This window comes from Penicillium expansum, assembly GCF_000769745.1.
Source record: "Penicillium expansum strain MD-8 chromosome Unknown contig370, whole genome shotgun sequence".
NCBI lineage: Eukaryota > Fungi > Ascomycota > Eurotiomycetes > Eurotiales > Aspergillaceae > Penicillium > Penicillium expansum.
Genome location: NW_015971428.1, coordinates 242,244 through 270,127, shown reverse-complemented (window position 1 = coordinate 270,127; position 27,884 = coordinate 242,244). Strand labels below are relative to the sequence as shown.

At 46.3% G+C, this 27,884-nt stretch overlaps 6 protein-coding genes across 6 annotated transcripts; 4 read left to right on the top strand and 2 right to left on the bottom strand.

The window, feature by feature from the left end:
* Window positions 1-4,642: 4,642 nt before the first annotated feature.
* Window positions 4,643-4,882, top strand: PEX2_108080 (uncharacterized protein; the record flags this gene model as incomplete). Its single annotated transcript, XM_016748076.1, has 1 exon — window positions 4,643-4,882. The coding sequence occupies one exon, from the start codon at window positions 4,643-4,645 to the stop codon at window positions 4,880-4,882; it is 240 nt and encodes a 79-aa protein (XP_016594918.1).
* A 789-nt stretch (window positions 4,883-5,671) lies between these two features.
* PEX2_108070 (MCM DNA helicase complex subunit MCM6) lies at window positions 5,672-8,728 on the bottom strand (the record flags this gene model as incomplete). The annotated part of the gene is made up of 4 exons (XM_016748075.1): window positions 5,672-5,794; window positions 5,873-6,862; window positions 6,922-7,057; window positions 7,113-8,728. The coding sequence occupies 4 exons, from the start codon at window positions 8,726-8,728 to the stop codon at window positions 5,672-5,674; spliced, it is 2,865 nt and encodes a 954-aa protein (XP_016594917.1).
* A 1,200-nt stretch (window positions 8,729-9,928) lies between these two features.
* On the top strand, window positions 9,929-11,690 carry PEX2_108060 (uncharacterized protein; the record flags this gene model as incomplete). The annotated part of the gene is made up of 3 exons (XM_016748074.1): window positions 9,929-10,016; window positions 10,092-10,417; window positions 10,533-11,690. 3 exons carry the CDS (start codon window positions 9,929-9,931, stop codon window positions 11,688-11,690), a joined length of 1,572 nt encoding a protein of 523 aa, XP_016594916.1.
* Window positions 11,691-13,622: 1,932 nt separating this feature from the next.
* Window positions 13,623-16,444, top strand: PEX2_108050 (uncharacterized protein; the record flags this gene model as incomplete). Its single annotated transcript, XM_016748073.1, has 3 exons — window positions 13,623-13,664; window positions 13,723-15,523; window positions 15,579-16,444. The coding sequence occupies 3 exons, from the start codon at window positions 13,623-13,625 to the stop codon at window positions 16,442-16,444; spliced, it is 2,709 nt and encodes a 902-aa protein (XP_016594915.1).
* A 1,032-nt stretch (window positions 16,445-17,476) lies between these two features.
* Window positions 17,477-21,103, bottom strand: PEX2_108040 (DEAD/DEAH box helicase; the record flags this gene model as incomplete). Its single annotated transcript, XM_016748072.1, has 12 exons — window positions 17,477-17,776; window positions 17,845-18,021; window positions 18,092-18,957; window positions 19,012-19,189; window positions 19,242-19,329; window positions 19,396-19,495; window positions 19,557-19,714; window positions 19,770-19,889; window positions 19,949-20,030; window positions 20,082-20,166; window positions 20,219-20,239; window positions 20,297-21,103. 12 exons carry the CDS (start codon window positions 21,101-21,103, stop codon window positions 17,477-17,479), a joined length of 2,982 nt encoding a protein of 993 aa, XP_016594914.1.
* A 2,147-nt stretch (window positions 21,104-23,250) lies between these two features.
* PEX2_108030 (DEAD/DEAH box helicase) lies at window positions 23,251-27,636 on the top strand (the record flags this gene model as incomplete). The annotated part of the gene is made up of 12 exons (XM_016748071.1): window positions 23,251-23,834; window positions 23,882-24,605; window positions 24,731-24,815; window positions 24,875-24,956; window positions 25,022-25,141; window positions 25,195-25,352; window positions 25,414-25,513; window positions 25,575-25,662; window positions 25,719-25,917; window positions 25,977-26,940; window positions 27,084-27,237; window positions 27,298-27,636. The coding sequence occupies 12 exons, from the start codon at window positions 23,251-23,253 to the stop codon at window positions 27,634-27,636; spliced, it is 3,597 nt and encodes a 1,198-aa protein (XP_016594913.1).
* Window positions 27,637-27,884: the final 248 nt, after the last annotated feature.

Sequence of the window (27,884 nt, the reverse complement as noted above, 5' to 3'; positions counted from 1 at the left end):
GGGTAAACTTCAATTCTTTGTCCAATACAGAGGACTGTATGGAATATAAACGTTGTACTCCATATAACAGAATCTCACCCGTGTAAGTTGCCGCTCAGATCATTATCGTTTCCCCACGGCAGCCACGAGGGCTGAGGCGGTAATTTCCTACTTTCCTTAGGTTTCACTTTCAAAATTGTTATCTTTTGAAGGATTTACACGTAAGCATGCATAGCACATGCTGCTGTAGAGTGGGAAGTACAAAGTACATTATGCGACCCATTAAAGATGCCTACTTCATGCTTACAGCAAAGCCTTGTTTTATTGTTTTACTGCAAAGTGGGAATTACATTGTACACATGTTTTTATATTTAGTTATTAAGAGGAAATCTAACTAAGACATACAACATACATACTCTCCATGCTACGTGCTAAAAAAAAAGCGCCTACAACATATGTTGTATGTTGTAGTTATCTAGCCTCCGGTGCGTGGATATGATATTACCCATGCATGGTCTAGATACATATTCCGTCGGTCGATCATGATGTGGCAGAAATAATAATGATAGAAATAATAAAAATAATAATAATAATAATAATATATGGGTAGCTTCCACCTGGCAGCATGCAAGTGCAGGGATCTTGCTTCTCGAATATACAAAGTACGTACGGAGTACGGAGTACAGAGTACAATCTGTATTATATATACTCCGTACTCCCTCCTCCTTCTACCTCGGGAGTCTCTAGTTATACAAGGCCCCCTTGGGAGATAGTCGGTGTCTCCCCTTAAGCACAGGCTCTATATTAGAAGATCTCAATTTAATCAATCTAATAGAAAGATAAACTATATTAGGGAAGATGCTTAGCATCAAAAGCTGACTTTAAGATCTTATGATGTTAATACAGTATACCTAGTAATTTAGTATGTATTGAGTATTGAACACCCCCGCTCGTCTCTTATGCCGATCGACTCGCTGTAAACTTCCTCTTCCCCTTTTGGGTGGCACGGATCACTATTCTAGTTATGTTTTCGGGATAAAAAGTACGATGCAGGAGAGGGGGGACAAATCTGAGCCATTCTACATAATATAATTGTTTTTGGATGTTCTACTGTGCGAAATATAACATATACTTTCTCCGCACATACAGAAATATGTCCTACCCCTGAATAGGAGATGCCATGATGCATTTGCAGTCCATGTTGTACAACGTATCTGACATAATGAAAAACAAGCACAATTACAAAGAAAAAGATTTCATTTCAAATTGATATTATCGGCCCCACTCCCGCTAGCCAGAATTGACAGGTGTCAAAGAACATAGCAAGCCAAGTACGCCACCGCGGTATCCTACCGGAGGGGGGCCCAGTTAAACCCGGAAAACAAGGATCTCTTCCATGACGCTTGACGGCAGTGGCCCTTTCGATATTACTTAGTGCTAAATTCGCAACAAGGATGTAGACGAGGTACGGAGTACTCCGTACGGAGTACATATCCCATGATAACCTCCTGCCCACCTAGGCAGGAGGGTCACAGGATTCTACTAGCTTGCTAGCAGGGAATATTCTGCTAGCTTTTATTATTACAATTGTTTCAGGGGAAATGTCGGTACGGAGTACTTCTGGATGTGATATCTAAATTGTGGCAGAATCAAATCTCGCTTGCAAGTGTACTCGGTACTCCATACGTGGTGTGATGATACACAGCATAAACTTTGTGCGGGTATTTGATTGTCAAAAGGTAAAATCCACTCAAAAGAAGCTTACTTGCAGTGGAATGGGGTGGTTTGACTCTATGCTTTATGGATTAAATACGAGTGTTGACAGCCTCGGACTAGCTGTATCAATGACCTCGGTCTCGACAAAAGTACCTAGTAACATGTCACATATGTACTCTGTACAGGCTGTATACTGTTGTAAAGTATGGAAGAACAATGATCGTATCTATAATTGGGGTGTCCACGATGTACTCCATAGTTAGCAATAAACTCGAGGATGCCTCAGTACTAGAGGGTTAGATGACTGATTGACTGATACTTTCCAATCCAGTGACTGCACCACTCAGTTAGTGGTTTGCAATACTCAATAACCCATCTATGATGTACATACGGAGTAGAGTATTGAAAAATATATATAACATACCTAAAAGATGAGGAACCTCACAATACTATATAAACTTATTTACAAGGCCAGGAGATAAAGCTTGATAGTCAAGTTCTATAGTCTCCAAGTGCTATTACAGTAATATTCTAGATGGTATAATAAGGACTGTTCAGTTCCAAACATATGTTATTGAGTCACAGCTCGAGCCTGATCATGGGAGTTAGTAACTTCCCAGGATTGATATCCATGAATGTCATCGATCGGAATCTGTTGGTTTTGCAATGCTAGTGCTCAGCTTTTACAGTTAATAGTTATGTAAAAGTTATTTTCTAATGCAAAAAAGTATTAATCTCTTGAATGAAAACAAATTAAAAGATCAAAAAGATAAAAGTTAATGCATTGACGGGGAATCGAACCCCGGCCACTACTTATCAACACTTCAGATGAAGTGCTATGGAAGAGTAGTATTCTACCACTGAACTACCAAAGCTTCTTATTGGTTGTGTCATCTAATAACATGTTGTGACTCCTTGGAGTTTGAATTATCATCCTTCATTTGGAACGGAGCTGGAATTAGGAAACCTAAATGAACAACCATCTACTTCCCTTCCCATATAACCTATCACGACCACCAACATGGCTGGAGCGCATAGTACAACCGCTCTGGGATGTTCTATCAGGAGGACTAACGCAGTCCGCACCAAAACCATCAGCAACGCCCATTCCTCTTCAAAATGACCTAAATTTCCCTTCAATCCGCATAATGTGCATCTCAGACACACACAATACAACCCCTAATCTACCACCAGGTGACATTATAGTCCACGCAGGTGACTTAACAGCCTATGGCACCTTTGACGAGGTGCAAGCGCAGCTCTACTGGCTATCTTCTCGGCCACATACGCATAAGATTTTCATCGCGGGGAACCATGATCTTATTCTTGATGAAGCGAGTAACATGAAGTTTCTTACGCGTGAGGGAATTAGTTCTGCAAAGCGGAAGGAATTGGATTGGATCGGGATTCATTATTTGCAAGATGAAGCAGTGACGCTGGAACTGCCAGTCCCTAGCAGTGAAAATATACGGGTCTCCAATGACGCTCGGAATTTTGCTTTTGGGCCTTTCAGTATCCTTCGATCCGCGACGTGTGGACAGGGCGGATCCCCCGATGATACTGATATCCTGGTGCATGGCCCTCCGGCTCTATATGGTGACTGCGATGTTGAGAAGGGAGCGGATGGAAAACCCAAGATTAAAGGGGATGGGTATCTATTGCGCGAGATACAAAGAATAAGGCCCAAGATGATTGTCTGTGGGGGCATTCGGTGCTGCTATCATCCACCACGATGGAATCGAGGACGTTATGAACGGACTACAAATTCAATGGGAAGGCTACAATATGGCTGGAGCTCATAAAAAGACCCTGTGGAGTAAGATCACGATGGAGAGAAATGCTGAGCGCCCGGGAGAAACACTTGTCATCAACGCCACCGTTGCACCAAGTGCGCCGAGAAACGAGGAAGCGCAATTGCAATCGATTTCTACTGAGCAAAAATATGTATAAGAGCAATAATTCATACGGCACAACTTATCGGAAAACCAAGGCCAACGGGTTTAGCCTCCATTTAAATGAAGATGCCGTTCCCAGCTACTTACTAGCTCTTTCACCCTCGAAGGACTCACTGATATCTTCGATATCCTAGGGCCTTACGGTTTGGTTTAAATGAAGGAAGTCGTCTTTTAAAAGACATATCTAAGTACTCCGTATACCCAATAGCAATCTAGATCCTAACTCGACATAAACCGGTTTAATGATTCCATATCTCTATTCCCGGGCCCCGCTCTGGAAGATGATCTCATGAGGGTTGAAGCTGATTGAAATAACGCCGACATAGTATCCCGGCCAATTACATCCGAATATATGACACACATTCTGGTCCGTTACTACTGTGCAAAGCTATAAATAACACTCTTGGACACGTTTTCAAAAATGTCTTAACTTCCAGCTACGACGATCATCAATAGTTGATTTAAAAGACGAGGAGTGGAGAACTAGTTCCACTCACACTTGGGGTATTGAAGCTTTCGGGATCACGCCTTCACGAAATTATAATCATCCTTGATAGAGTAAATCTGGGGTATAATAGAAAGATCTTTTTTTCTCCATTTGTAGAATATGGACTTGCACAAGTACACCCATTGGGCTTTACAACATACGTGAACAATTCTTCGTCCACAGACCCACCTGGTAGATGTACTTATTCTTGGGACCATTCTTCAAACGATAGTGTTTCAGTCGATCTTCAACCATCTGTACAATATATTAAAAACTTTGCTATAGTTATGCTATGCAACCCTCAACAACTTGCTTTTTTGAGAATTGAGAGACAATGATTCAGACGATCTTCCCCACTTATGTGACCCCTAGCCTTACCGCTAGAATACTCTTGTCGTCGATACTGAACTTGAGGATATAAAAGGGGGCTCAAATCATTTCTAGAGAAGCATCAAACATCTATCCCACTTTCATCCAAGCCAAAAACACTCCCACAAACCTCACAATGGTCCGCCTCTCTGCCCTCTTCACCCTGGCTCTTGCCACTGTTTCTCTGGCCACCACCAACTCTCAGTGCCAGAAGGAATTCAACTCCTGCCGTGTCGGCGCGGATGCCAACCAAGCTCAGTGCTCCGCCAATCACGCTCAATGCTGTTCCGATGCCTTCGATACCTGCCGCAGTGGCCCCGACGCCAACCAAGCTCAGTGTGCTGCTGACAACGCCGCTTGCAAGGGCCAGAAATAAGCACCATCTTAGCCAATCAATCGTTTCGATGATAAAATGTACAGATCCAACTCTGGGATACTGTCCAGACTTGGCCCGGAACAACTCATTTGATAGTGATCAGATAATTCTGATCAATCAATGAAGAAGGGGATTCCTATTATCGACAGATAGGAAAGCTTGATGTACATTTTTAGACCTCGATTCTGTTCTCTTGATATTAGCCTGGGAATGATTCAGATGCCTAGACTAAGTAACCTTTTTTTTTACAGATATTTCGTGTCTGCGTAGATGTATTTATACACCAACTACTCCGTGCGGAGTATAGGGAACCCGAATGAAGTCGGGTCTTTTACGTGATCTAATAGGTATACTTCGTATAAAATGGAAAGTCGGAACGAGCTCATTCTTCGTGCTGGGGTTCGAAACATGCACCTACTCTGTTCTCGAAGGAGATAGTCTGATATCACATTTTATAAAGTTTCCCTTAGACTTGTCCAATTTCCTTTTTCTGATATCAAATATTTTGAACTTACTTTTCATTAGTTATAGGGCTTGAAACGGATTCAAGGTAGCCATGGGCCGAGTTATGCTCAATTAAGGTTGTGTAATTTGGACTTAATAGAATTCAGTATCATTCATGCCTTATTGAACATAAGACGCAACTAAACGGATATCATCACTCATAACCCCTTTGCTCCTTCTATTTAACCCATTGAAAATGCCCAACATAGCCCAGCCCTGGAATACAGACAGCACGAAACAAAGAAAATAACAACATAATCAAAAGACAAAAAGCACAATTTCGTCTCACATCTCCTCGTAAGCACAATCGGGATGCATGACGAAAAGAACTTTCCCGTCATTTTGCTGAGCGTCATCATCAGTTCCATCTGTGAGGCCAGACCCCGAGATACGCAGCAGGATTTTGTCCTATAGAATAACTTTGTTAGTGATATGTGCTTGGTGGAAATTTATAGATATTGCCATAGCAAAGGAAGAGCGACTAACCTTAACCATGCGTTTCAAGACCTTGCCTGCCAACTCGCGCTCGCGCTCGTAATCATCTTCGGTGTTGAGTTCACCCTCAATTTGTTCCAAGTACCATAGTACGAGATCTTCTTGCTCGACACCTTCGCCAGAGTTCACCTCGTCCTCGTGTACGCGTCGGACGAGCTGGTTCAGGATCTTGGCGTACTTGTCGTAAGTGATCTTGGTCTTCTGGCGTTCCGGCTGGGCAGGAGCTTGAGCAGGCTCTGCGACATCACGCATGGGGCTGTCACCCTCGTTATCGCCATCGGCCATCTCCTGGTCTTCATCAGCGCCGTTGGCGTGAGTAGGCACATCATCTTCAATCTCAACATCATCTTTCTCAACAGTCACGATACTCTGGCGGAGAAGATCGTATGCCTCGATGACGAACTTGGGAATGACCTCCTCGACACAGTTGGCCTTGGCCACAGCCTCGGACAGACGGATCAAAGACTCGAGCTGACGAACGGTGATACGGTATGAAGAGCGGCCCACACCTCCCTGGGCGTCATTGGAGCGCAGCTCCTTGTATTTCTCGACCAGCAGTGTCTTCGCCTCGTCAGTGAATACCGGGCGGAATGTGCGTGCGAAACGAATATAGCGTTGCAGTTGTTCTGTGCTCAGCTCGGGTTCAACAGCCTCATCGCGATTCATGTGTACGTTGACAATATGCTCAGCCAAACTGCGGTCAACGGACTCTTTTGGATCATCGCGGATAACAAAGAACACATCGAAACGACTCATAATGGGAGCGCTGAAGTTCAAGTTGTTCCGGAGAGTTTGCTTCGGGTCGTAGCGACCATTAACGGGGTTAGCAGCAGCGAGGATGGACGCGCGGGCATTGAGAGTAGTATGGATACCAGCCTTTGCAATGGAGATTGTCTGCTGTTCCATGGCTTCGTGAATAGCGACCTGGTCGGCGATATCCATCTTGTCAAACTCGTCAATGGCACAAATACCACCACCGTTCTAAAAGGAAAATGTCAGCGATGAACCCACACTAAATTGAAGCCACATTTGGAACATACCGCAAGCATCAGGGCACCTGCTTCAATGGTGAACTCCCCTGTCTCGGGATCCTTCACCACCGAAGCAGTCAAACCAGCTGCCGAAGAGGCTTTACCACTGGTGTATACTGCACGAGGGTGCAATGAGCAGACGTATCTGAGGAACAATGTCAGTGACCAATGTCTCCGTGTGAGAGGTTGGCAAAACTTACTTCAAGAACTGACTCTTACTGGTGGATGGATCACCAACAATACAGATGTTGATATCACCACGAAGTTTCAGACTCTCAATCGATGTCGACTTGCCAACACCACCAATCAACTGCAGAAGCAGACCCTTCTTGATCTGACGATGACCCCAGATCATGGGGGCAATCGAGTCCACAAGACGGGAGTAAATATATTCGGAGTGCACCAGTCGCTTGAGATCCTGGACTTCAGCCGGGGTAAGACTTTGCAGGAAAGCTTCTTGGGCTGATTCATCCCCGATATCAGCCTCCTGGTTCTGGTTCAAGGAAGCCAGGATATTATTTGACTGGCCACTCAGCTGCTGCTCCGGCTTCTGGCCGGGAGTCGTTGTGTCTGGGGTTACCATGCAAGAAAGGAAGGCCAATCGGTAAGTCAGATCGCGCACACCCAGAGACTTCAATCCAGAGACTCCGCTACCACCGACCTCGTTACCCCGGAAGGAATTGTTATCGCGGACGGCCTCGGGACGCACACCGGGAAGACCCAATTGACTGACATCAGGAACGACAATCAAGGTACCCGTAAAGACACAGCGTTCACCGGCCTTGGCGCGATCAACCATCTCACCACGCAAGATCACATCCATTGTGCGAGGCATACTACCAGTCGGGATTTCGTGCGACGATTCCTGGAGCTTGACCTTTTGCCAATCGACAAATGTACTCTTTCCGATATCCAGGCGCCATCCCACGCGGTTGCCGCAGGTATTATTGGGGCACTCCGTTGGCTCCGTATACTTGAAGGTCTGCTCAACATTTGGGACGACAGTCTTGCAACCTTCGCAAATAAAAGTTCCCAATGACAATTCTGGTCTAACCTCTGAAGTTCTTGTGACAGTTCCAGAGACGGAAAGCAATTTTCCGATCTGATTCGTCCGAAGTTGTCGCAGTCTAGAAACCAAAGGCAGGTTGTAAAATGCAAGCGCGAACAATTTGTCAGTTTGCTGGTGGCGAGTCTTCTCGCGGATCTGACGCTCGAGGTCGGGGTTATCTGAAACGCCCGCATATGCTGAGGCAACTGATGTACTGGCTCGCGAAGAAGCGCTGGCAGTCATTCGGTGGGAGACGAAGTATTCTGGTTCGTACTTGGCGATGAGATTGTGAAGTCCCTTGGTGAGGAAGGGTTGGAATCGATAGTATTGGCCGGCAATGGCATCTGCCAAGACGGGATTAAGGATGTGTGTAAAATCAACGTAGAGAGTTGACAGCTCGAATTTTTTCATCCCCTTGATCTGAGCGATATAATACTTGTCGCTAAGAAACTCTCCTGATGAGGGCGGCGCAGAAGATGAGGGCGCATCGATGTATGACTCAAGCAGCTCTTCAAATGCTTGCTGGACTTTCTCTGCTGCCTCATCGACCACCGGCGGGGGGCCAGGGGCATATGGATTCCGCATACGGCTGACTGCTGAGCTTCCCGCTCCGACGACTTGGTCATCGGGGAAGGCATTCATATCACTCATAGGGCCATTGCTCTCTGAGCGTCGGGAGCTGGGCAGATTGTCGGATCGGAGGTTTTGGTCACGAGAAAGCGCAGAGCCTAGCTCGGACTGGATCACGGCATCGAAAAGGGAAGACATGGCAAAGAGCTGATGGCCTGAAAGTGCCCAATGTAAAAAAAAGGGTACTAAGCTCCCACGTCTTGAGGGGGAAAAAGGAAATGTGGAGAGATGATATCGTAGACTCAGTTTGCTATCTTAGTTTTTCGTGGGTCTCCTTCGCGGGTCTCCTTGGGCAACTAAGGCGCGACGCGAACGCGTGTTCGGAAAAATAGTTGATCCCAAACCGACGCGTTAAGTGGTTTACTTATGTAAGTATCCACGCTAACCCATATAGGCAGTAGGTCCTCTTCATCTTGACTGCAAATAACATTGAGTCTTCTGCTTAGCGCCCCCACTATCGTTCATATGAGGCGCACAAATGTTAGCTCCCGAGTTTCCCGAGGTCACGGCCTAACTTCTGGTCTTCAAACACCGAAACATGTTCATCTTATACATACCTAAGAATCAAAGGCCAAGTAGGGTAGCATAGTCTTGGGAAAACTGCAACGCTTGTCAGTTTGGCCTATTTGACCCGAATTATTTGTCAATTCTAACATGAGAGTCGTAAAGCAAGACCCCTTTTCACTGAATATGTGACAAATATGGATATAGGACCGGTGAGCCCCTCAACCAGAAACCCACTTTAAATGATATATCCCAAATCCCAGGTACTACTATTTCTCATTTGGGGAGTACAGCATAATAATATATGTTTAAAATGAAATACCCCGTACTCTAAATGTAAATATGAGATCATTTGAAGCATCAAGTACGACAGCGAACAGGTCAATAAAGCAATGTTGGTTCTGATCTACCACTACTCCGTATGTGTGCATATACTCCGTGGGCTTGAAATTAATCATCTGCCGGTTTATCCATTGGGTAAATGGTTGATGCTTGGCGCTTATATAAGAGCTTCTCCTCCCCGGGGTGCCCGCACTTGAGCATCTGAAACCATCCCATTATTCCCTACCGGGGAATTATATTCCCCTCGCGTTGTATTGCCTCGTAAGTTAGACTATTCCGTGCTAGCGTGATTTCTTCATCACCCTTTCCTCCGGGCATATTCTCCGTGACCCTCTGACACTTTCATTACATAGGACTTGTATGTCTTGCGATGGTGGTTTCTTCCAAATCCCGAGTCCTTGGCTGGAGGAATCTTGGTGACCATATGTTGGTTATGCAGTCTTGACTGCTTTATTGTCTCGTCAAAGGAAATCTATCTTCTCGCAGCTCGACATGTCTGAGAACGAACGACGGTTAGTATCGACACTAACCAGGCCCAGCGCTGTCCCACCGTTGGGCCCGTCTGACATGGATGCATCGGGTACGCCTTCCCGCCCGTCGTTACAAGCTAACCTTTCAACTTGTATGCACAAATCAGCTAAAGCTTATTAAACAGCACCCTCTGCCTCTGGGCATGTCCCTCAAACGGCCAAACCTGGAAGGCGACGACGTGCCGCTGAATCGACAAGCACACCTCCCAAGAACCAACACTTCTACTTTGTTGATCAAAACTCGTCATCCAAAGAAAAGCGCGCTCATGTTATGCGCCACCATGTACAGGAAAAAAGGAAACAGCGCAAAATGTCGCGTGGGACATCTCCTACAGAGAAAACTCTAGATTATACCTCATATCCGGCGAAGAAAGAGGCAGGAGATGTTGAAAAGACACGACTGGAGTCGTCCTCGACAGCTGTGCAAAACCCTCCCAACGGAGAAACCTCGGTATGGTAATCACTCTCCTTAAGTCAAGTATCTAGGCTACGGCCAAGGCATATCTAGGAGTAGGCTTAGCTGCAAAGATGATGGATCTAAATGCTAATTCCATGGTGTGTTGCAGCTACAAATCAGATTCTCAAATATGAAACCACAACCTCATACATCCGCGCTACCACACATTGGCTCGCCAATCACGATACTCGATGCTTCGCGAAGGGATCCGTTTGCCAGTCTCCCAATTGAATATGACAACCTGGATATTGAATTGGCTGACTATTGGAGGAACAAGTTGACGTACTGGTCCGGACAAAACCTTCACGTAAAAAACCAGATTTTCCGCACAGCTATGGGAAATCCTCTTTCATTCAAGGCAGTAGTCCTGTCATACTGCGCGCGGTGGAAAGCACAACTGTACGGCATGTCTGACAGCCCCGAGATTCGGCGCCATGTTGGTGAAGCCGCGAAACTTATCGATAACGCTACGTCAGGCTCGGCGCTACTTAGAGCGGATGACCTTGCAATGGCCTTGGGTGGAATGGCCTTGCACGAAGGGCGCTTCGGGAACAAGCAACGGGCCCAAATGTATGTTGACCAGGCGGTCCAGGTCATGCGACCGAGAACAGGAACCAACAGGCCCGTGGAAGTATTTATCCACTACGTCCGATACCTTATGATGCCAGAAGGCCCCCCGATCAGTTTGACCGAGCAGCAATGGCTACTCACTTTCCTGCGCGGGGCCGAAGATCTCATGCGGCAACACAGCTCCCCCGAATACCTTCTTCAAGCACCCCACAGACTCAAGGCTTTTGAGATGGAATGTCCTCTATTTTCCCTGCTGTCTAGTGGACCACGGCCCTCCCAGGTGCCGCATGAGTCGCGTGTGTATGTCGTCCGCGATGCACATACCCAAGAGGTCACCCGAACGGCGGCGCTCATTTATATTACGGCTGCACTGTGGGATTTCCAAGAGTCCCCCAATAAGACCGACCGGTTCCTTCACTTCTTGTGTACCGTGGCGAAACAGCACCACCTCGATCGGGATCCAGCTTGCGAAACCCTTCTGTGGTTGCTGCTGGAGGAAGGACATGAAACCGATTTACAAGACCCCGAACGTGGATGGTCCACTGGCGAGTTGCTCAGGGCGCACAAACGGCTACGGCCCGACCTCCAATTCCAGTTTAATGAGATTCTCATGAGTTTCTTATCTTTTCAGACCCCTATCCGTGGGGTCACTGCATTTGAAGAGGAGCTTCGACATAGTGCACATAGTTCTCAATGACAAATTCTTTGATTTCAACTCCACATAGCTGTTCTATACGGAATACAACCATAGCATCAACACACAAGTCAGGCACGAGTGGAATGTCTTGGCAGTCCTGGATGACCCGAGTACCAGGATAAGTCTAAGCGTCATTGAGTTCACCCCAGTGGAGACTAAGGGGTAACCTTGGAAGCTCTAGGACTGGTTGCCCCTCGGTTCCAGATTTCCAGATGATTTGATATTCTCTGCATGGTATATCGATGTAGGGGAAAAAAAGAAAGGAAAAAAAAAACCATGATCCTTCAGAGGTTACCTCACCACTTAGCAGATCGGGTCTCCATGAGTACCGAGCGCATGCGTAACACCGAAGTACCTCCACGGTAAAACCGACCTGGCGCTAACCAAATACGTATGTACCATCCGTCGGCGTTTCGCGTCGCCTCCATCCACCGTGACTTGTGAGATCGATCGTCGTGCAATTTGCTGTGACTCTAACGTTACAATGTAGGTACCTCATTACAGTAATGGATCAATTCATCACCCACGGTTCATGATAGAGCTCTGGAATCTAATATGAAAGCTAATTTTTTTTTTCTCATGGAGGCGTACGGAGTAGTAAATGCAGCGCTTGTTGCCTAGGGGCGCAGCTGAGGTTTCAAGTTGTGGGAATGTCAAACCGTCTTAGGGCTCGCTAACTTTACCTACAACATACGGAGTACAACACAAATGGATACCAACTTTGACACGCGAAGGGGTTTCATGCAAATCTTGGCCCCACTGAACATACAGATCCGAGTCAATAGTGTAGCCCGCTAGCTAGCCTTAGCGCTCTCTGTGGCGACAAATCCCGATCTGTACGAGAGTTATTGGATCCAGCTCAGGTGCTCCGTACTCGGTACTTCGTATGAGATTATCATTTGACGATCACCTCATGACTTGGCGGGAATGGGTATGCAATGACACCGCAGACTGCAATGATGTTTGTTCATAGTCCACAAACAAAGTAAAAGGTAAAAAGCAATAGCAAAAAAGCATTAACATACGGAGTACATAAAAGACAACCTCGTGTCCTTCTGAGGACTTTGATCTGTGGAGACACCATAGTACGGAGTACGAATAAAATACCCCTGGATTCTCTAAGGGCCGATAGATAAATTCTCTAGGGCTTGCACCAATTCCGAATATGTGCGACCGAGGTATCTGTATCTACGGAGTATTCCAAAGAGTTTGTTTTGTCTTACAGCATCCCTTGCGCAGTTACAACATAATTAACAAACATCCTTGTTAATTGAGCGTCATGATCGTCATCGAGTGGAAGTACCTCGAGTAGCTCATTTAGGTTGTACAATGGAGATGTGGCTGGGGTGGTGTGGCGGACATCTCCGTGTTGAAGGCTGGAAAATTTAATTGAACCCATCAAAAAAAAAAAATGAAATGAAATGACTCCATGTGATTGAATGAGAGAATGGGGCCACCCGTGGATGGGGGTCATTGATTGCGACGAAGAGGATCTTTAGTTGCATCTCGACCACTGTGGACAAAAGTCTGGATTGTCCTATTGCCACCCATGGATTTACCAGCGCTAGATGTGATACAAAGTTCCAAAAGGTTCAATTTTGCAGGAAAAAGTAGGGGAAAAAAAAAGAAAATAAAGAAAAATAAATCCCAAAAATTCCAAAATAGGAAATGAACCCAAATAACACGAAAACACAATCTGAGGTGCTCCAATTACGTAGACAGATCGAAGATCGTAGCCCCTCTCCTTCCTGTTGTCCATGGGTCCTTCCTAAACTTTAAGCTTCTCTCTTTTTTTCCCTCTTATCTTTTATTTTTCTCTCACACCTGGGGAGACTTAAACCCCTCTCCCCTCCTTTCCTTTTACCCTTTCACACACGTGAAATTGAATTGTGTTTTGGATACTTTGGATATACCATTGTGAATACCTTCGAAATGGCCAACGATGCCGTTCACTGGCTGGTTGCCAGGGACTCGGTAAGCCCTGTCGCAGACCTAGGTACCTGGTTGTTTACTAACGATACCATGATACTAGAGCGATGATCCGCAAGACACCACGCCGACGCTGTCTGGCCTGCTCACCACTCTAATCCCCGCCCTCATCTCCTTCGTTGTGATGGTGTTGCTCTTCATCATCCTGCGTAAGAGCAATCGCAGAATGTACATGCCCCGAACCTACATTGGATACCTCCGTCCCTGGCAGCGCACCCCCGACTCTCCGACCGGAACTTGGGACTGGATCAAGGCCATGTACCAGCTACCCGACACCTACGTCCTGCAGCACCACTCGATGGACGCCTACCTGATGCTTCGTTTCCTCAAACTCTGCTCCGTCATTTTGTTTGTGGGCTGCTGTATCACTTTCCCCATCTTGTGGCCTGTCAATGCCACTGGTGGTGGTGGAAAGATCCAACTGAACATGCTGAGCATTTCGAATATTCACGAGACTCAATACGGTCGTTACTACGCCCATTGCTTCCTCGCCTGGATCTTTGTCGCCTTCATCTTCTTCATGATCACCCGCGAGCACCTCTTCTATATCAACCTGCGCCAGGCGTACCTTTTCTCGCCCGCCTACGCTAGCCGCCTCTCATCTCGTACCGTTTTGTTTACAACTGTTACCGAGGACCTCTTGAACAAAGACAAGCTTCGCACTATGTTTGGCCGCGACAAGGTCAAGAATGTCTGGATCGCAACCGATACTAAGGAGCTTGAGGAGAAGGTCAAGGAGCGCGATGCTGCTGCGATGAAGCTTGAGGGTGCGGAGACTAAGCTCATTGTGCTTGCTAACAAGGCGCGCAGCAAGGCTCTCAAGAAGCAAGGCTCGGCTGAGAACCCCGAGACTGACATTGGTGATGGCCAGTTTGATGATGAGTCTGGCTCCGTTGCTGCTCGTTGGGTGGAGGCTAAAAAACGTCCCACGCACCGTCTCAAGATGCTCATTGGCAAGAAGGTCGACACTATCAACTGGGCCCGTTCGGAAATCGAGCGTCTCTCCCCCGAAATCGAGGAATTGCAGGCCAAGCACCGCGCCGGAGAAACTAAGCTGGTCTCCTCCGTCTTTGTCGAGTTCTACAATCAGTCCGATGCCCAGGCTGCCTTCCAGTCTGTGGCCCACAATCTCCCCCTTCACATGAGCCCTCGCTACATTGGTTTAGACCCTACTCAGGTTATCTGGTCCAACCTCCGCATCAAGTGGTGGGAACGCCTCGGTCGCTACGCTGCCACCCTTGCTTTTGTTTGCGCTATGATCATCTTCTGGGCCATTCCCACTGCAGTCGTTGGTGCTATCTCCAACATTGACTCTTTGACCAAGATCGTTCCTTTCCTGAAGTTTATCGACAGTGTTCCGTCATGGATTAAGGGTGTTATTACCGGTCTTCTGCCTACTGTTATGATGGCCATTCTCATGGCACTAGTCCCTATCATCCTTCGCCTCATGGCCAAGTTGGGTGGTGCTCCCAGTCTAGCTGCCGTTGAACTGACCGTCCAGAACTGGTTCTTCGCTTTCCAAGTTGTTCAGGTCTTCCTGGTCGTGACCGTTGCGTCATCTGCCACCAGTGTCGTCAGTAGTATCATTGATAACCCCTCTTCGGCTGCCTCGCTGTTGGCCCAGAAGATTCCTACCGCGTCCAACTTCTATATCTCCTACATCATTTTGCAGGGATTGTCTTTCAGCGCTGGTGCTTTGCTCCAGATTGCCGGCCTTATTCTCGGAAAGATCCTGGGCAGGTTGCTGGATAGCACCCCTCGCAAGATGTACACTCGTTGGTCAAGCTTGGCTGGTCTCGGATGGGGCACTGTTTACCCTGCCTTCACTTTTTTGACCGTTGTCGGTATGTTAAAACCCATGATCAATTTATTTGATTACGATACTAACTTTTGTTGTAGCAATTGTCTACTCTTGCATTGCGCCGCTTGTCATGGGCTTCGGTACCATTGGTCTTTACCTGTTCTATTTCGCCTTCCGGTACAACCTGTTGTATGTGTCGAACGCAACCATTGACACCCAGGGTCGGAGCTACACCCGTGCTCTGCAGCAGCTCACTGTCGGCTGCTATCTGTCTATGGTTTGTCTGATTGGTCTGTTCGCCATTGGCTCCGGCGCCAACAGGATGGCTCTCGGTCCCCTGATCCTCATGATCCTCCTCCTGATCTTTGTCATCCTGTTCCACCTCTCGATGAACACCGCCATGGAGCCCCTTCTTAACTACTTGCCCAAGAACCTCGAGGCAGAGGAGGAGAGCTTGCTCGCCGCTGAGAACACTAACATCGGTACCTTGAACGAGAAGTCCAAGACCGAGGACCTGAACGGCGCTAGCGGCTCCATCTCCGGCCCCCGCGACAGCGGTGTCGGCAACGTGGACAACGGCCTCGGCAGCGTCGACTCAGCCGAGAAGGGTCTCACCGAGACCTCGTCGCCAGCACCTAAGCCGAACGTGTTCACCAAGTTCCTGCGTCCGGACCTGTACCACAACTACCACCAGCTGCGCAAGTTGGTCCCCAGCTCCTCGGAGATCCCTACTTACCCCGCCGAAGTTGAGCGTGACGCCTACTGCCACCCGGCCATCACCTCGCAGCCTCCTCTTCTCTGGATTCCCCGCGACGCTCTTGGAGTCAGCTCCCAGGAAGTCGCGCACACCTCGCGCGTCATCCCCATCACGGACGAGGACGCCTACCTCGACGAGAACTGCAAGATCCAATGGAACGAGGAGAAGGGCGAGCCCCCCATCTACGAGGAGAAGATTGCCTACTAAGCGCCTTCTCTGCATCCTTGATTGCGGTCTAGCTCTCGTTCGAGTGTCTGGTCAATGATCTGTCTCACCGGCCGGCGAATGCACCCTGTTCATATGCTCTGTATACAGACATACCATCGTCGACCCTGTTTCTTCTGTGATACCCAGCCGGCTAGTCCACTTGACTGGCTGGCTCTAACTCGGGCATTTTGTTATATTTGTCCTCATCTAAGATTGGTCTGGAGCTTACGCAATCACCAGGCCTTTCGCTTTTCCTTTCTATAATCTTTAAAGTAATCAATCGGTGGTGCTCGTTCACGTCTCATGTCAATCTATGTTGCGAGGATCTTGTCCATGAAATTGGAAATCTTGACCATGCTTTATGATTCTTGATTTTGAGTATTTATTGCATGATGTATTATATTCACCTGGCCACTTTTGGTTAGGGCTGTGAATGATATGAATCATTTTTCCTCTATTGTCTCTTCCTCCTACGTAGTCCCTTGCTCTATGTCCCAGTAGATGTTTCTAGAGGCCTACAATGAGGTGCCTGTTACGATAAAAGCCGAGAGACGAGGTAGGAATTGAGGACTTGGGCTTTCTTACATTCGATTTATACTAGTTTAGGTTTTGCCTGATCATTCTTTCTACTGAGTTTATAGCCATCTAAAAGACCATCTCAAAAGACCATCTCAAAAGAACGAGTAAACACATTGGTATGTTCTTACGTATAACGTCCCTAATACCATCTAACGCCAAGTGGATGCATCGGGTCATTGAAGTCTTACAGTGGCCGTATAAGTAGCCGACTACCCTTTCTAATCTATTGCAATCTCATGCTATATGCAGACTATTTATTAAAAATGAGTGTAAATTTTTCGCAGTCAAATGAGTGTGTATATGCCTGCCCGGGAAAACCATCTGGGCAGCGCAACCATAAGAATAAATGCCCCCGCAGCTGAAACAAACTGCTGCTCAAATCCATCGATCTGCCCGCTTTACCTCTTCCCCATCTCTTTTTTGGCTTTTCTTCTTTGCTTGCTGGATAAACTCCTAGTCTTCTTCCGAATAATTCCCCTCGTTAAGGACCACTGATTCAACAGCCTGTACCCAGGTCTGGGCATGCTTGTCTCCCCTGCTATTGAAAATGGAGAATCCACCCTCTGGCTTTTCATAGATGTCCCCAGAGAGACCGAGGATCTCTTTGAGAGAGTCCGTACTAAAGAGCTGGTGTATATTGTGGGCCTTCTGTTTCTGGAGATTGATCATCCATGTGTCGATTGATCCTTTAGCCACAACTTGAACGTATTCCACAACACGCGGCTGTCCAATGCGGTACAGACGACAGTACGCCTAGCAAGTTAATGTTAGCTTAAAAATGGCCTTTCAACCCTTCTGAGATCTCAATTTTGACTCCTTACTTGGTCTTGAATTGCCTCATTCCACCAAGGATCCACGAGGATGCACTTGTTTGCCATCGTCAAGTTGAGACCAACGCCACCAGTCTTCAGGGAAGAAATCATGATCTTGACGTCTTTATCCTTGCCGAATAGCTCGATTTGCTTATCGCGCGAGGTTGGAGATACCTTCCCTGTAATCTATATTGACATTGTTAGTTATGTGAAACGGTGCGTGCTTTTTTTTTCTTCTCTCCCAGTCTTGACGTACAAGTGCATATTTCCAGTTCTCTTCATCGAACATGAACTGTAAAATTTGAGCCGTCTTCAGGAACTGAACGAAAATGACGATCTTCACGTCCTCATCCTCTTTCACCCAGTTTGCGACTAGGTCTCTGACTGCTGTGGTTTTCGCCGAAGGCATGCGGTTGCCAACACGTGAGATCCAGTCATCCTCATTCTCAATGGGCTCATTCCACTCATCATCTGATGGATCTCTGTATAGAACATGCTTCTTGAATGAGGGGCAAGACCGCTTCGCGAAAATTTTCTTCCCCTTTGGACTGGGCTTGGACTGCTTTCTCTTCTTGGGTGAGCTCTTCTTGGGTGAATTTTCGGGTGAATCATCAGAGTATCCAGCCTCCTCGATGGGTTTTTCGCAGGACTTGCACACTCGGGTGATGGTATCGGTCTTTCCATTTTGGTCGGGAAGTTGGTCAAAACAACCTTTGCAGTAAAGGTGTTGGCAGGATGTGACCACAAATGAAATTTCTCCCTGTATCAATTCCTCGCAACAAGGGCAACACCTGAGTAGAAATTCCTGGAACTTATCCTTGTATTGTCGGACCTGCAAAATTTTGTTGTGATATATTCCATGAAGCTCGGAAAAGTCTCCTGGAAGCCTTGGTCGGGGAGCAACCTTGTCTCCGACAGCGAGAATCAAATTAAGAATGATTCCAGATGAGGTCTCAGTCACACCTTTTTCTTGTGCCATGGCTTTCAGCCCTTTGATTACACCTTGAGTGAGAATGACTTTGAGGAACTTTTGAGCGAGGAGCGGGTGGCTCACAAACATTCTCAGCATTGTGATAACGGCCAAGATGCATCTTGTTTGCCGTTCCTTTGTTTCAGCTAAGCCTTGTGGGTTATGTTAGCGTTTAATCTCTTCCTCACTGGTATTGCTAGACCTACCATTGAGCATCGCAATGCCAAGATCTTGAATCTCGCGGTAAAGGTGCTTTTCAGCTTGGCAAAGCTCGACCTCCACGACTCGGTTGTTAATGCCGGGAAGTGTGACAATAGGCTTGCCAAGTAGCCGGGTACTGTATGTACTGCGGTGCAATACGGTCTCAAGAATTTCGTGCAGTCCCTGAGTAGAATGTTAGTTTTGGTTTTTGAAGCAAAGGCTCCACGAGACCAACATTAGAGTACTTCTTCAAGAAGGTCTCATACTCCATTCTTTCTAATGTAAAGATGAAATGGAGGTATGGATAAAGCTCTTCCACGCCACTGGAAAAGATAGTCAGTATGAAGATTTCAGTCAGTTCAAAGCTTGCCATAGTAGATAATACTTACTTATGCAAAGGTGTTCCACTCAAAGCCCATTTGAATCTGCCATTCAGAGCTCGGATAGCGATAGAGGTCGCGGAATCTTTGTTCTTGATAGAATGGGCTTCTGCGAGACTGAGTCAGTATCAACAGCAATAGATGTCCTTATAGCAACGCCATGTACATACCATCAAGGACGATCCGGTGCCACTCAACCTTGTGGAGAGGTCCAGCTCTGCGAGTATATTCCCCTTCCCGCCAGGCCTCCAGCTCTTCAGGAGTCTTGATCGTCACTGGTGGCTTTAGCTTCGGATATGAAGTGCAGACTTGCTCATATGTGGTGATCCTATTTGGTCAGTGGACATGAAATAAGCAGTAACCGGCTTCAAATGTTGTCTTACACGATACGCCTTTTTTCCATCACTCTCACAACATTGGAATAGCTCGTGTGCGAACCGGTGTAATACTCGATAACGTCTTTGCTTATCTTTTCCGCGCAATGGACAGTAATTTGATCGAGCCTGTAACAGTCGAGTTAAGGAACACACCCCTTGTCTTTGAGTCGAAAAGTGAGACATACCACTGTGCAATCAAGCTTCTCGGGACCACGAGTAGGGTAGGAGCATTGAAACGACGTGTGATCTTTTCGTTCGCGATAATTGCTGAAAAAGGTAAGCTTTCTGACAAGATGGTCCCATATCTTTCGTTCTTACCGAGAACTGTAAGTGTTTTTCCGAGGCCCATCTCATCGCAGAGTAAGCCTCCATTTGGCTCCTCGTTTGAATGTTCGCGATCGATCTATGCAGGTCAGTTAAACATCATGTCATAGCAACTAGAATGCCAAGCTTACCATCCACGCAGCTGCCTTAAGCTGTTTCAATGGTTAGTCACAAATCACAAATTGAGTTTGATAGATCATGATTCAAACCTGATGATGCTTCAGCAAAGTGTTGAGACCCTTAACCTGCCAGTTCATGTTTACGACTTTTGCGGAAGGCGTAAACCTCTTCGAGCTCTCGATCAATGAAAACATATCTTTTTTGGCCTGCGGTTGGTTGTCCGTTGGAAGCTTCGATATTTCTTCCGCGAGCGCTTTTGCCTTGTCCCTTTTCTGGGACACAGGAATATTGCTTGCATTTGCATTTGCATTAACATTTGCAGTGCTCAAGATGTTGCTGGTCATCAAGCCCTTGACCTTCTCAGTCAAGGCTGCCGATGTTTTCGCCTTCTTCTTTCGCTCTCTTGGGGGTCCTTTCTTTCTTGGCCTTGGCAGTGTGGGATCGTAATCAGCGTTTTCATCTGAAGACGATTCCGCATCGGAGGCACTGTCTGACTCCTCATCCGAGGCACTGTCTGACTCCTCTTCCGAGGCACATTGGAAATCCTCGTCAGATGATTGCTCGTCCTTAGAGTTCGAGTCAGTGTCATACAGCGGTTCCTTCTCGGGATTGTTAGGCGAATCCTCTGGTTCGGGGTTACCATTTCCCTGCAATTTTGAACTGAGGAATGTGCGCAGTGTCTCGTTTGGCTTGGGACCTGGGATGCGAATTTCAACGTCTGGCACCTTGGTCAGACTTTCCGCCAGACTTTCTGGCTCAGATTTTACCTCCATATTATTGGCAGGAATTGGACACTCTTTCGGGCCCTCTTTCGGGGCCTCTTTCGAGGCCTCTTTCGGGACCTCTTGTGAGGTCTCCTCCTTTGGGTCCACAGTATTCTCAGTTTGTTGGTCCATTTTGACCTGCTCTTGTATGTTGAAGTCGCAAGATGGGGTGGTACCGGAATGCAGAGCAGTGGACCAGAGATGAGGCCCAAGAAAAACACAGATCGTGCTTTTGGATAGAGTTGTAATGAAGGGAACAGAAGGTTGAGTAGAGAGAGAACCCGTAGGTGTACGAACTCAAAATCGGGGACGAGGCAAAGGGCCTTGGTGGGTTGTCGCAAGTATGAAGCAAGAATTTGACTGTAGCAACACACCTGGAGGTTGCGAAGAAAAGAGTTGAGTTGAGTGGATCAAAACAGAGGACGGCGAGAGAATGATAGCTGAAGATCACAGAGTCAGAGTGAAGGAATAAGAGGCACGTATTGGGAACCGAGTAAAGAAATACTGAGTAAGGGACTGGTGGAGACTGCGAATATGACAAAGATGAAATATACGTTGATAGAATGAAAGAGAATAGAAACAACTTGAGGCTTGAGGATGGCTATGTGTCAGAGGAGATGAAGAGATGGTTAAAGGAGAATGAGCGAGGAGAAGACGAGAAGAGATAAGATGCCCTGCCCTAGTGAGATGTTCGAACTTGGTTAAATAGAGTTGATGAAGATCACGTTGATCAAGCAGCGATGTTGAAAGATACGAACTTTTGTTAGCACACGGTTCTTGGTCTTGTCTTATTCTGTTCGCAAATATTTATAGAAGGATTAAGTGCTAACTTTTGGGACGGCAATGCGGGTGAAGTGATATATTCGAAGGAGTTGACATTGTTAATTGGAGATTTGGTATTGAGGTACTTGGATGATTGGAATATCTCTAGTATATTTTTTTAGCTGTAGTTCTTATAAAAAAGTTTTTAGACATTTTCGTTTGACATCTTTTCTGATCTCTTTTCTGATCTCTTCTTTGACACTCCATTTTGACATTCTGTTTGATGTCTTTCTTGATATCCCTGTTAGAATACCTATCGATGTCCTAGGAATGTCTTTTCGCTTCCTCTCTTAACTAGAAAAGATCTCACCGATATAGGTAGATGGATACATCATATAGTAGAGGTCTTATTAAGGATGGAGGTCGCATAATCGGTCAATTCAGCTTTTCAAGTCGAAAATATGCAAAAATAAATAAATACGATGAAATAGATAAATTAGGTTAGGCACCTTAGGGCCATATTGATCGAAGAACAAATAATATGAAAGGGCAGGCAATGAAGATAGTGACAAGGATGATAGCCCTAATGTATGGGTTGCCGTGATGGATCACTAAGATGATCCCTCGAGCTTCATCTATATCCATATTAAGAATGATATTAAGGCCCTTTCTAAAGATCGGATTTGAAGATCTTTTTATAGTCCGATACTGCGCCATTTGCTAAAACCCCCATCATCTTTTGACCAAACGAGAGCTAGTCCCTATGTCCCATCTAAAAACTCTAGGCGTGGTGGTTATAGAGGGCTTTTGCATCCTTCACACCATACATCCTACCATCTCTCCCCCTTTATATTCTAGCTTTTATACTATCGTCTATAGCTCAAGGAGATCCTAGCTAGTCGCCATCCGAATTTTTTCGTCTCTTAGGTTCTATCCCAAGCCCTAGGCATAGTAGTGGTTATAAAAGGGTTTCTTTTCTTCGCACCATATATCTATCACCTATCTTCCTTCAGATTTACTTTGCGACTGTGTTTTCCGCAATAACGACTAACCCTATCGCCTAAACTACCAAACTAAATCCGAGCCAGTTATTAGCTAGGTGCGTCTCCCTAGAATGCATCTCAACCCCTCGGTGTAGTGGTTATAAAGGCCTTTGTTTCCTTCATACCATCTATTTATTCTTTCTCCTTTACACTCCCATTACGAAATAAAAAGCTTTCCGAGAAAGTCATTATCTAATTGCTTCATCTCCCTAGGTGGTAGCTATAAAAGGCCCTCGTTTACTCTATACTACTAATTCTTTATTTCTCCTTTACACTCCTATTACAAAACTTCGTCTCCCTAGGTAGTGGCTATAAAAGGCCCTTGTTTGCTCCAAACTACCTATTCTTCCTTTCTCCTTCACACTCCCATTTCGAAACAATTTCTTTTTACAACAGACACGAACGAGCTAATACCTTGTTGTTTTTCAATTAACCTCCTTATATTTTCATCCTTACATTCTTGAAACCAGCAAGATGCAATCCTCTGACAAGGGAGAACCCCGCAAGAACAGGGCTCCTGAAATGGGTCAGTCCCAGTTCAAACTGAGCGATTGCCACCTCACTTTCGGACCCCATGAGGGGATCCAGTACATGTCTCAAAGCACGATATACCCGGCAGCGCGGAGCTCGGGTAACGACCAATCTACTTCTGGTGGATTGAAATATCCGCGGATCAAGAAAGAGTTCCCCAATGAGAATGAGCAGGGTATCAAAACCTGGTGCAGATCCAGTCAATTGACCATCAAACAACCACCCAACATCAAACAGGAACCAGGAATCAAGATGGAACCACAAGAGTTCAACAATGCTCCGCAATTTCAAGGCCGTCTCGTCATTGACCTCACAGAAGAGGACGACGATTTGCCAACTCAACGGCCAATGCCGCGTGCCAATTTATTGATGTCCGCCCAAAAGCACCACAAGGCTACGAAAAAGTCAATTGAAAGCGTTGAACAACCAGTTGAAAGCTTGTTCGTGCGAGACGATGATTCCTCACGCTCTATCTCCTCCAATACCAGCAACCCACTCCTTGAGTTAGGTGAAAATGATATTTCTGGGTAAGTTTTAAGGAAGCCTCATGAGGATAATGATCTAACGAGCCTAGATTTAATGAATACCAGAGACAATTCCAAACCCTGCAATCCCCCTCCATGGAACAGCAGATTGAGTTCGAAAAGCAGAGAGAGAAAGAGCTCGAACGAGGGAGAAAGTTCAAGAATGACAAGATTTGTGACTTGACTGTCCAAGCAGAACCGGAAGGAGGGACCGAGGACGAGAATATCTCTTCTGCATTGAAAGAACAGCCTCAACCCAAAGACCCTCAACCAGAAGAGAAAATTGAGGCAGACTTGACAAAGCCTGCTAGAGTCAAGCGACCGGTTACGCGAGTCTCAAAAGCGGGAATCCAAAAGGCTAAAGATGTTGGCCTTGCTCAGTTGCTTTCAAAGGAAGGGGCTAAAAAGCATAGTACGGCCAACGAACCTGAGCCTGAAACGGAGCAAGCATCTGTCACCAAAGGAAATCGGAAAAAACATCGACACCACCCCACGATATTATCAAAGGAAGAAATTCGCAGCATTTTCAAAAACGATGGTGGTCGTAAAAAAGCAAAGGATCCGTTACCCCCTGGGTTTGTCTCTACGGAGAAAAACAAACAAAAGGCCTTCAGAGAGATGCTCGCCAGCATCCCAGTTGCAGAACAGGCGGGAGCACGTGAAGACATATCCATTCTGAACGAAGCCACACAGACTTTCAATCCTTCAGCAAGGTCAGACGGGAAAGGAAAATGGAAGGTCAGAGGGCTGAAAGCAAGCCTTATGGTAAACCAGGTTTGTGTTCACTTCTACATTCATTTTTATCAAATGAAAGACTGATATTTAGAGCAGGTATTGGCTGCCTCTTGGATGGTGAGTTCATTTCTTCTTTCGAACCTCAAATTTACTGATCAATGTAGTGCAAACGCGAAACCTCTTCGAGCAAGCCCAATGGTGGCTTACTTTGTGATGTGATGGGCTTTGGAAAGACCCTGTCGGCACTAGGTAAGAGAAATGCAGCGAGGTGACTGCGGCAAAATAAATAGAGAACTGATGGTTTCTAGCGTGCATCGTGAACAGAAGGTTGCCATCTGAGCCAGAAGGTCCGACTCTGATTGTTGCCCCGAGAAGTTTGATAGATACCTGGTACGGCCTCTCCTTCAGTCATACTAACCATACTAAGCATCATATCTAAACGCTGAATTGCGCAGGATGTTGCAGATTCGGCTCCATTGTGAGCTCGGGGCAGCCGGCAGCGTCATTGCACATTGCTCTGGTGCACATGTGATAACTGATAACCTCGCTCACGATCTTAAACAACGAGGCATTGTGTAAGTGCTGCTTCCAACCAGAGACACCCTATAGCATTGCTAATTTTTGCTAGGTTGACAACATACTCGGAGATATCTTCCTCCTATCCTGACCTAAAGTTGCCCCCTGAACTCAAGACTGATGATGATATCAAAGAGTGGTGGAATCGGGAATATGAGGAGAAATCAGGTGTCTTTCATCAAATCCACTGGCACAGAATCATTCTCGATGGTAAGTGAATCATGCTCGAAAACAAAAAGCAAAGAAGACTGTTACTAAGTAAAGTCTACAGAAGCACACATTATCAGGAACAGGATGACCAGAACATCGATTGCAGTTCGCTCTCTGAGTGGGAATTTCAAATGGGCTTTAACCGGGACACCTTTGCACAAGTGAGTACAGGCCATCTTGAAATGAATTCGAAAATAATTTCAAGCTGACTTTCGAACATAGCTCCGTTGATGAACTTTATGCTCTATTTGCATTCATTGATGTCCCCCACAGCCACCCATATGACGTGTTCATGCATAACTTCTGCGATGTAAGTTCTGCATTGGTCCGGGAAAATGCACATTTAACCATCTTTTCCCAATCTAGGGGACCGATCTTACTAAAAACCGTTTGATCAATACGCTTCGCGCCGTCATCCATCGCAAGACACACGAGAGCCGTCATATGGGGAGACCTCTTATCGAGCTCAAGAGATTTGATCTGAAGGAGGTCAAGATTGATTTCTACCCGGTTGAAAAGCAAATCTACACTGCAATCGCGGAGAAGTTCGTCGAGAAAGTCAATGGTGAGCTTGGAAGCCCTCCAAGTTGTAATCGATTGGATTAAATACTAAAAAGGCTACAGTCACCGAAAAGAAAAAGCAGAGAAAATGCATTTTGACGATGATCTTAAAGCTGCAGATGTTCGCTAGCCATCCACTTACTGCAGAAGATTACCTCAAGCGAGTGTGCAATTTCAACAACGGATTGGTTACAAAGCTAAAGGGTTGGGTAAAGGATGAAACAAGCCCAGGAAGTCCATCTCCATCAAGCAAAATTGCAAAGTGCTGTCTTGCAGGTAAATACCAAACTGGAATGCCTACGGCCCCTCTGAGGCCTCAAACACCAAGCGAAAACCTTCGACCACGGCCGCCCGGCAATTGCGCAAAGCTTGTTTCAAAGTTCGAGATGAAAATCAAAGAACTCATCAGGGAAGAAGCTTACTATGAGAGTGATCATCGCACCTGGTTCTGTCCTGGCTGTGACGGGCTCCCATCAAGGGCTATTATCACGGACTGTCAACACCTTTATTGCGAAGACTGCTTCGACGCACTCGCTGACGAAGAAAGAAAAACAGATGGTGTCACTCGATTGTGCTGTAGTTGCAGAATTCCCATCAAAAAGGCTGCATTCTACGGAATTTACGATGACTTCGACACACCTCCACTGGAAGATGCAGAGTCTTCTTCTCTTGGATCAGCGGGTCAGCAAAAGCGACCAGCCACACCGGAGACAAGCGCAGATAGAGAAGCACAACCCAGGAAACGCCGAAAGGGTAGAGACTCTGGTCACACATTCTCAGAATGGTTATTGGCCGACGGAAACCTAATTTCAGCTGGAGACGAAAGCGAGTCTGAGAGCGAAGACGGAGCGGAAGACCAAAACCCCGATGAGGGTGATGTTCCGTGCGAGGAAGAGGTTGACAAAGAGCAAGATTGGATAGCAGATTTTGGGAGATCCATGCCGGGCGCCAAATTTGATGCAATTACGGCTCAAGTCAAAAAGTGGCTCGAAGAAGACAGCACAGCCAAAATCGTGATTTTCACGCAGTACGTCAACAGCACCAGGCTTTTGAAGTACCTGTGTGAAATAAATGACTGGAAATTTTCTCAAGCAAGTTCCCCAAAACAACGAACCGATAGAGCTCATATCTAACATGCCTTCACTAGATTACTGGTCGAATGGCCAACAGGTCGCGAGAAATTCACCTAGACAGTTTCCAGAATGACAATGAAACCAAGATCATGATTGCTTCGATTAAAACGGGTGGTCTTGGCCTTGATTTCTCCGTGGCCAACAAGTGTATCCTGGTTGATCTATGGTGGAATGAGGCTGTCCAAGACCAGGTAAGTGGACGCGCGTGAACGAAAATAGAGCTACAGGTGTTCTAACTCGTGAAATAATAGGCATTCTTTCGTCTTTGGCGTCTTGGTCAACAACGAAATGTCGAATGCATCATGCTCATGGTCAAATGGTCCATTGACGATTGGATGGAGAAGACACAGAAGCGCAAAGCCAAAGAGATCAGCGAGGTCTTGAGTCAGAATGTGCTCATGGACCGAAACACACTCAAAGAACTGCTCCAGATGTTTGGCACAGTTACTGATGACTCAAGGAATGGTTTTAGGGTGTATTTAACCTCCAAGGATGCATCCAAAGCTGCGTCGAACGTGCCAAAAGCCACTTCCAGGGCCACTTCCGCAGGATTTACTACTCGGTCTGCGCCTGCTAAGAAACGGAGTTAGCCTGCTGGCGTTTTTACGGCGGAAGCATGAGCGAGAAGATGGAGAGAAAAGCACCAAAAACGAAAAAAAAGACAGAAATACGATCAGTCCCGAGGTATACAGCGAGGCATTAAAAAAAGAATGAAAAGCAAAAACCCACAAAAACAATCAATGATGTGGATCATGGCATTGCGTGTCGCAGGATGGGTTTGAGATGAACTGCTTATGGCTGAGATGGGCATTTATTCTTAGTGGAGGAAGTCCTTTTT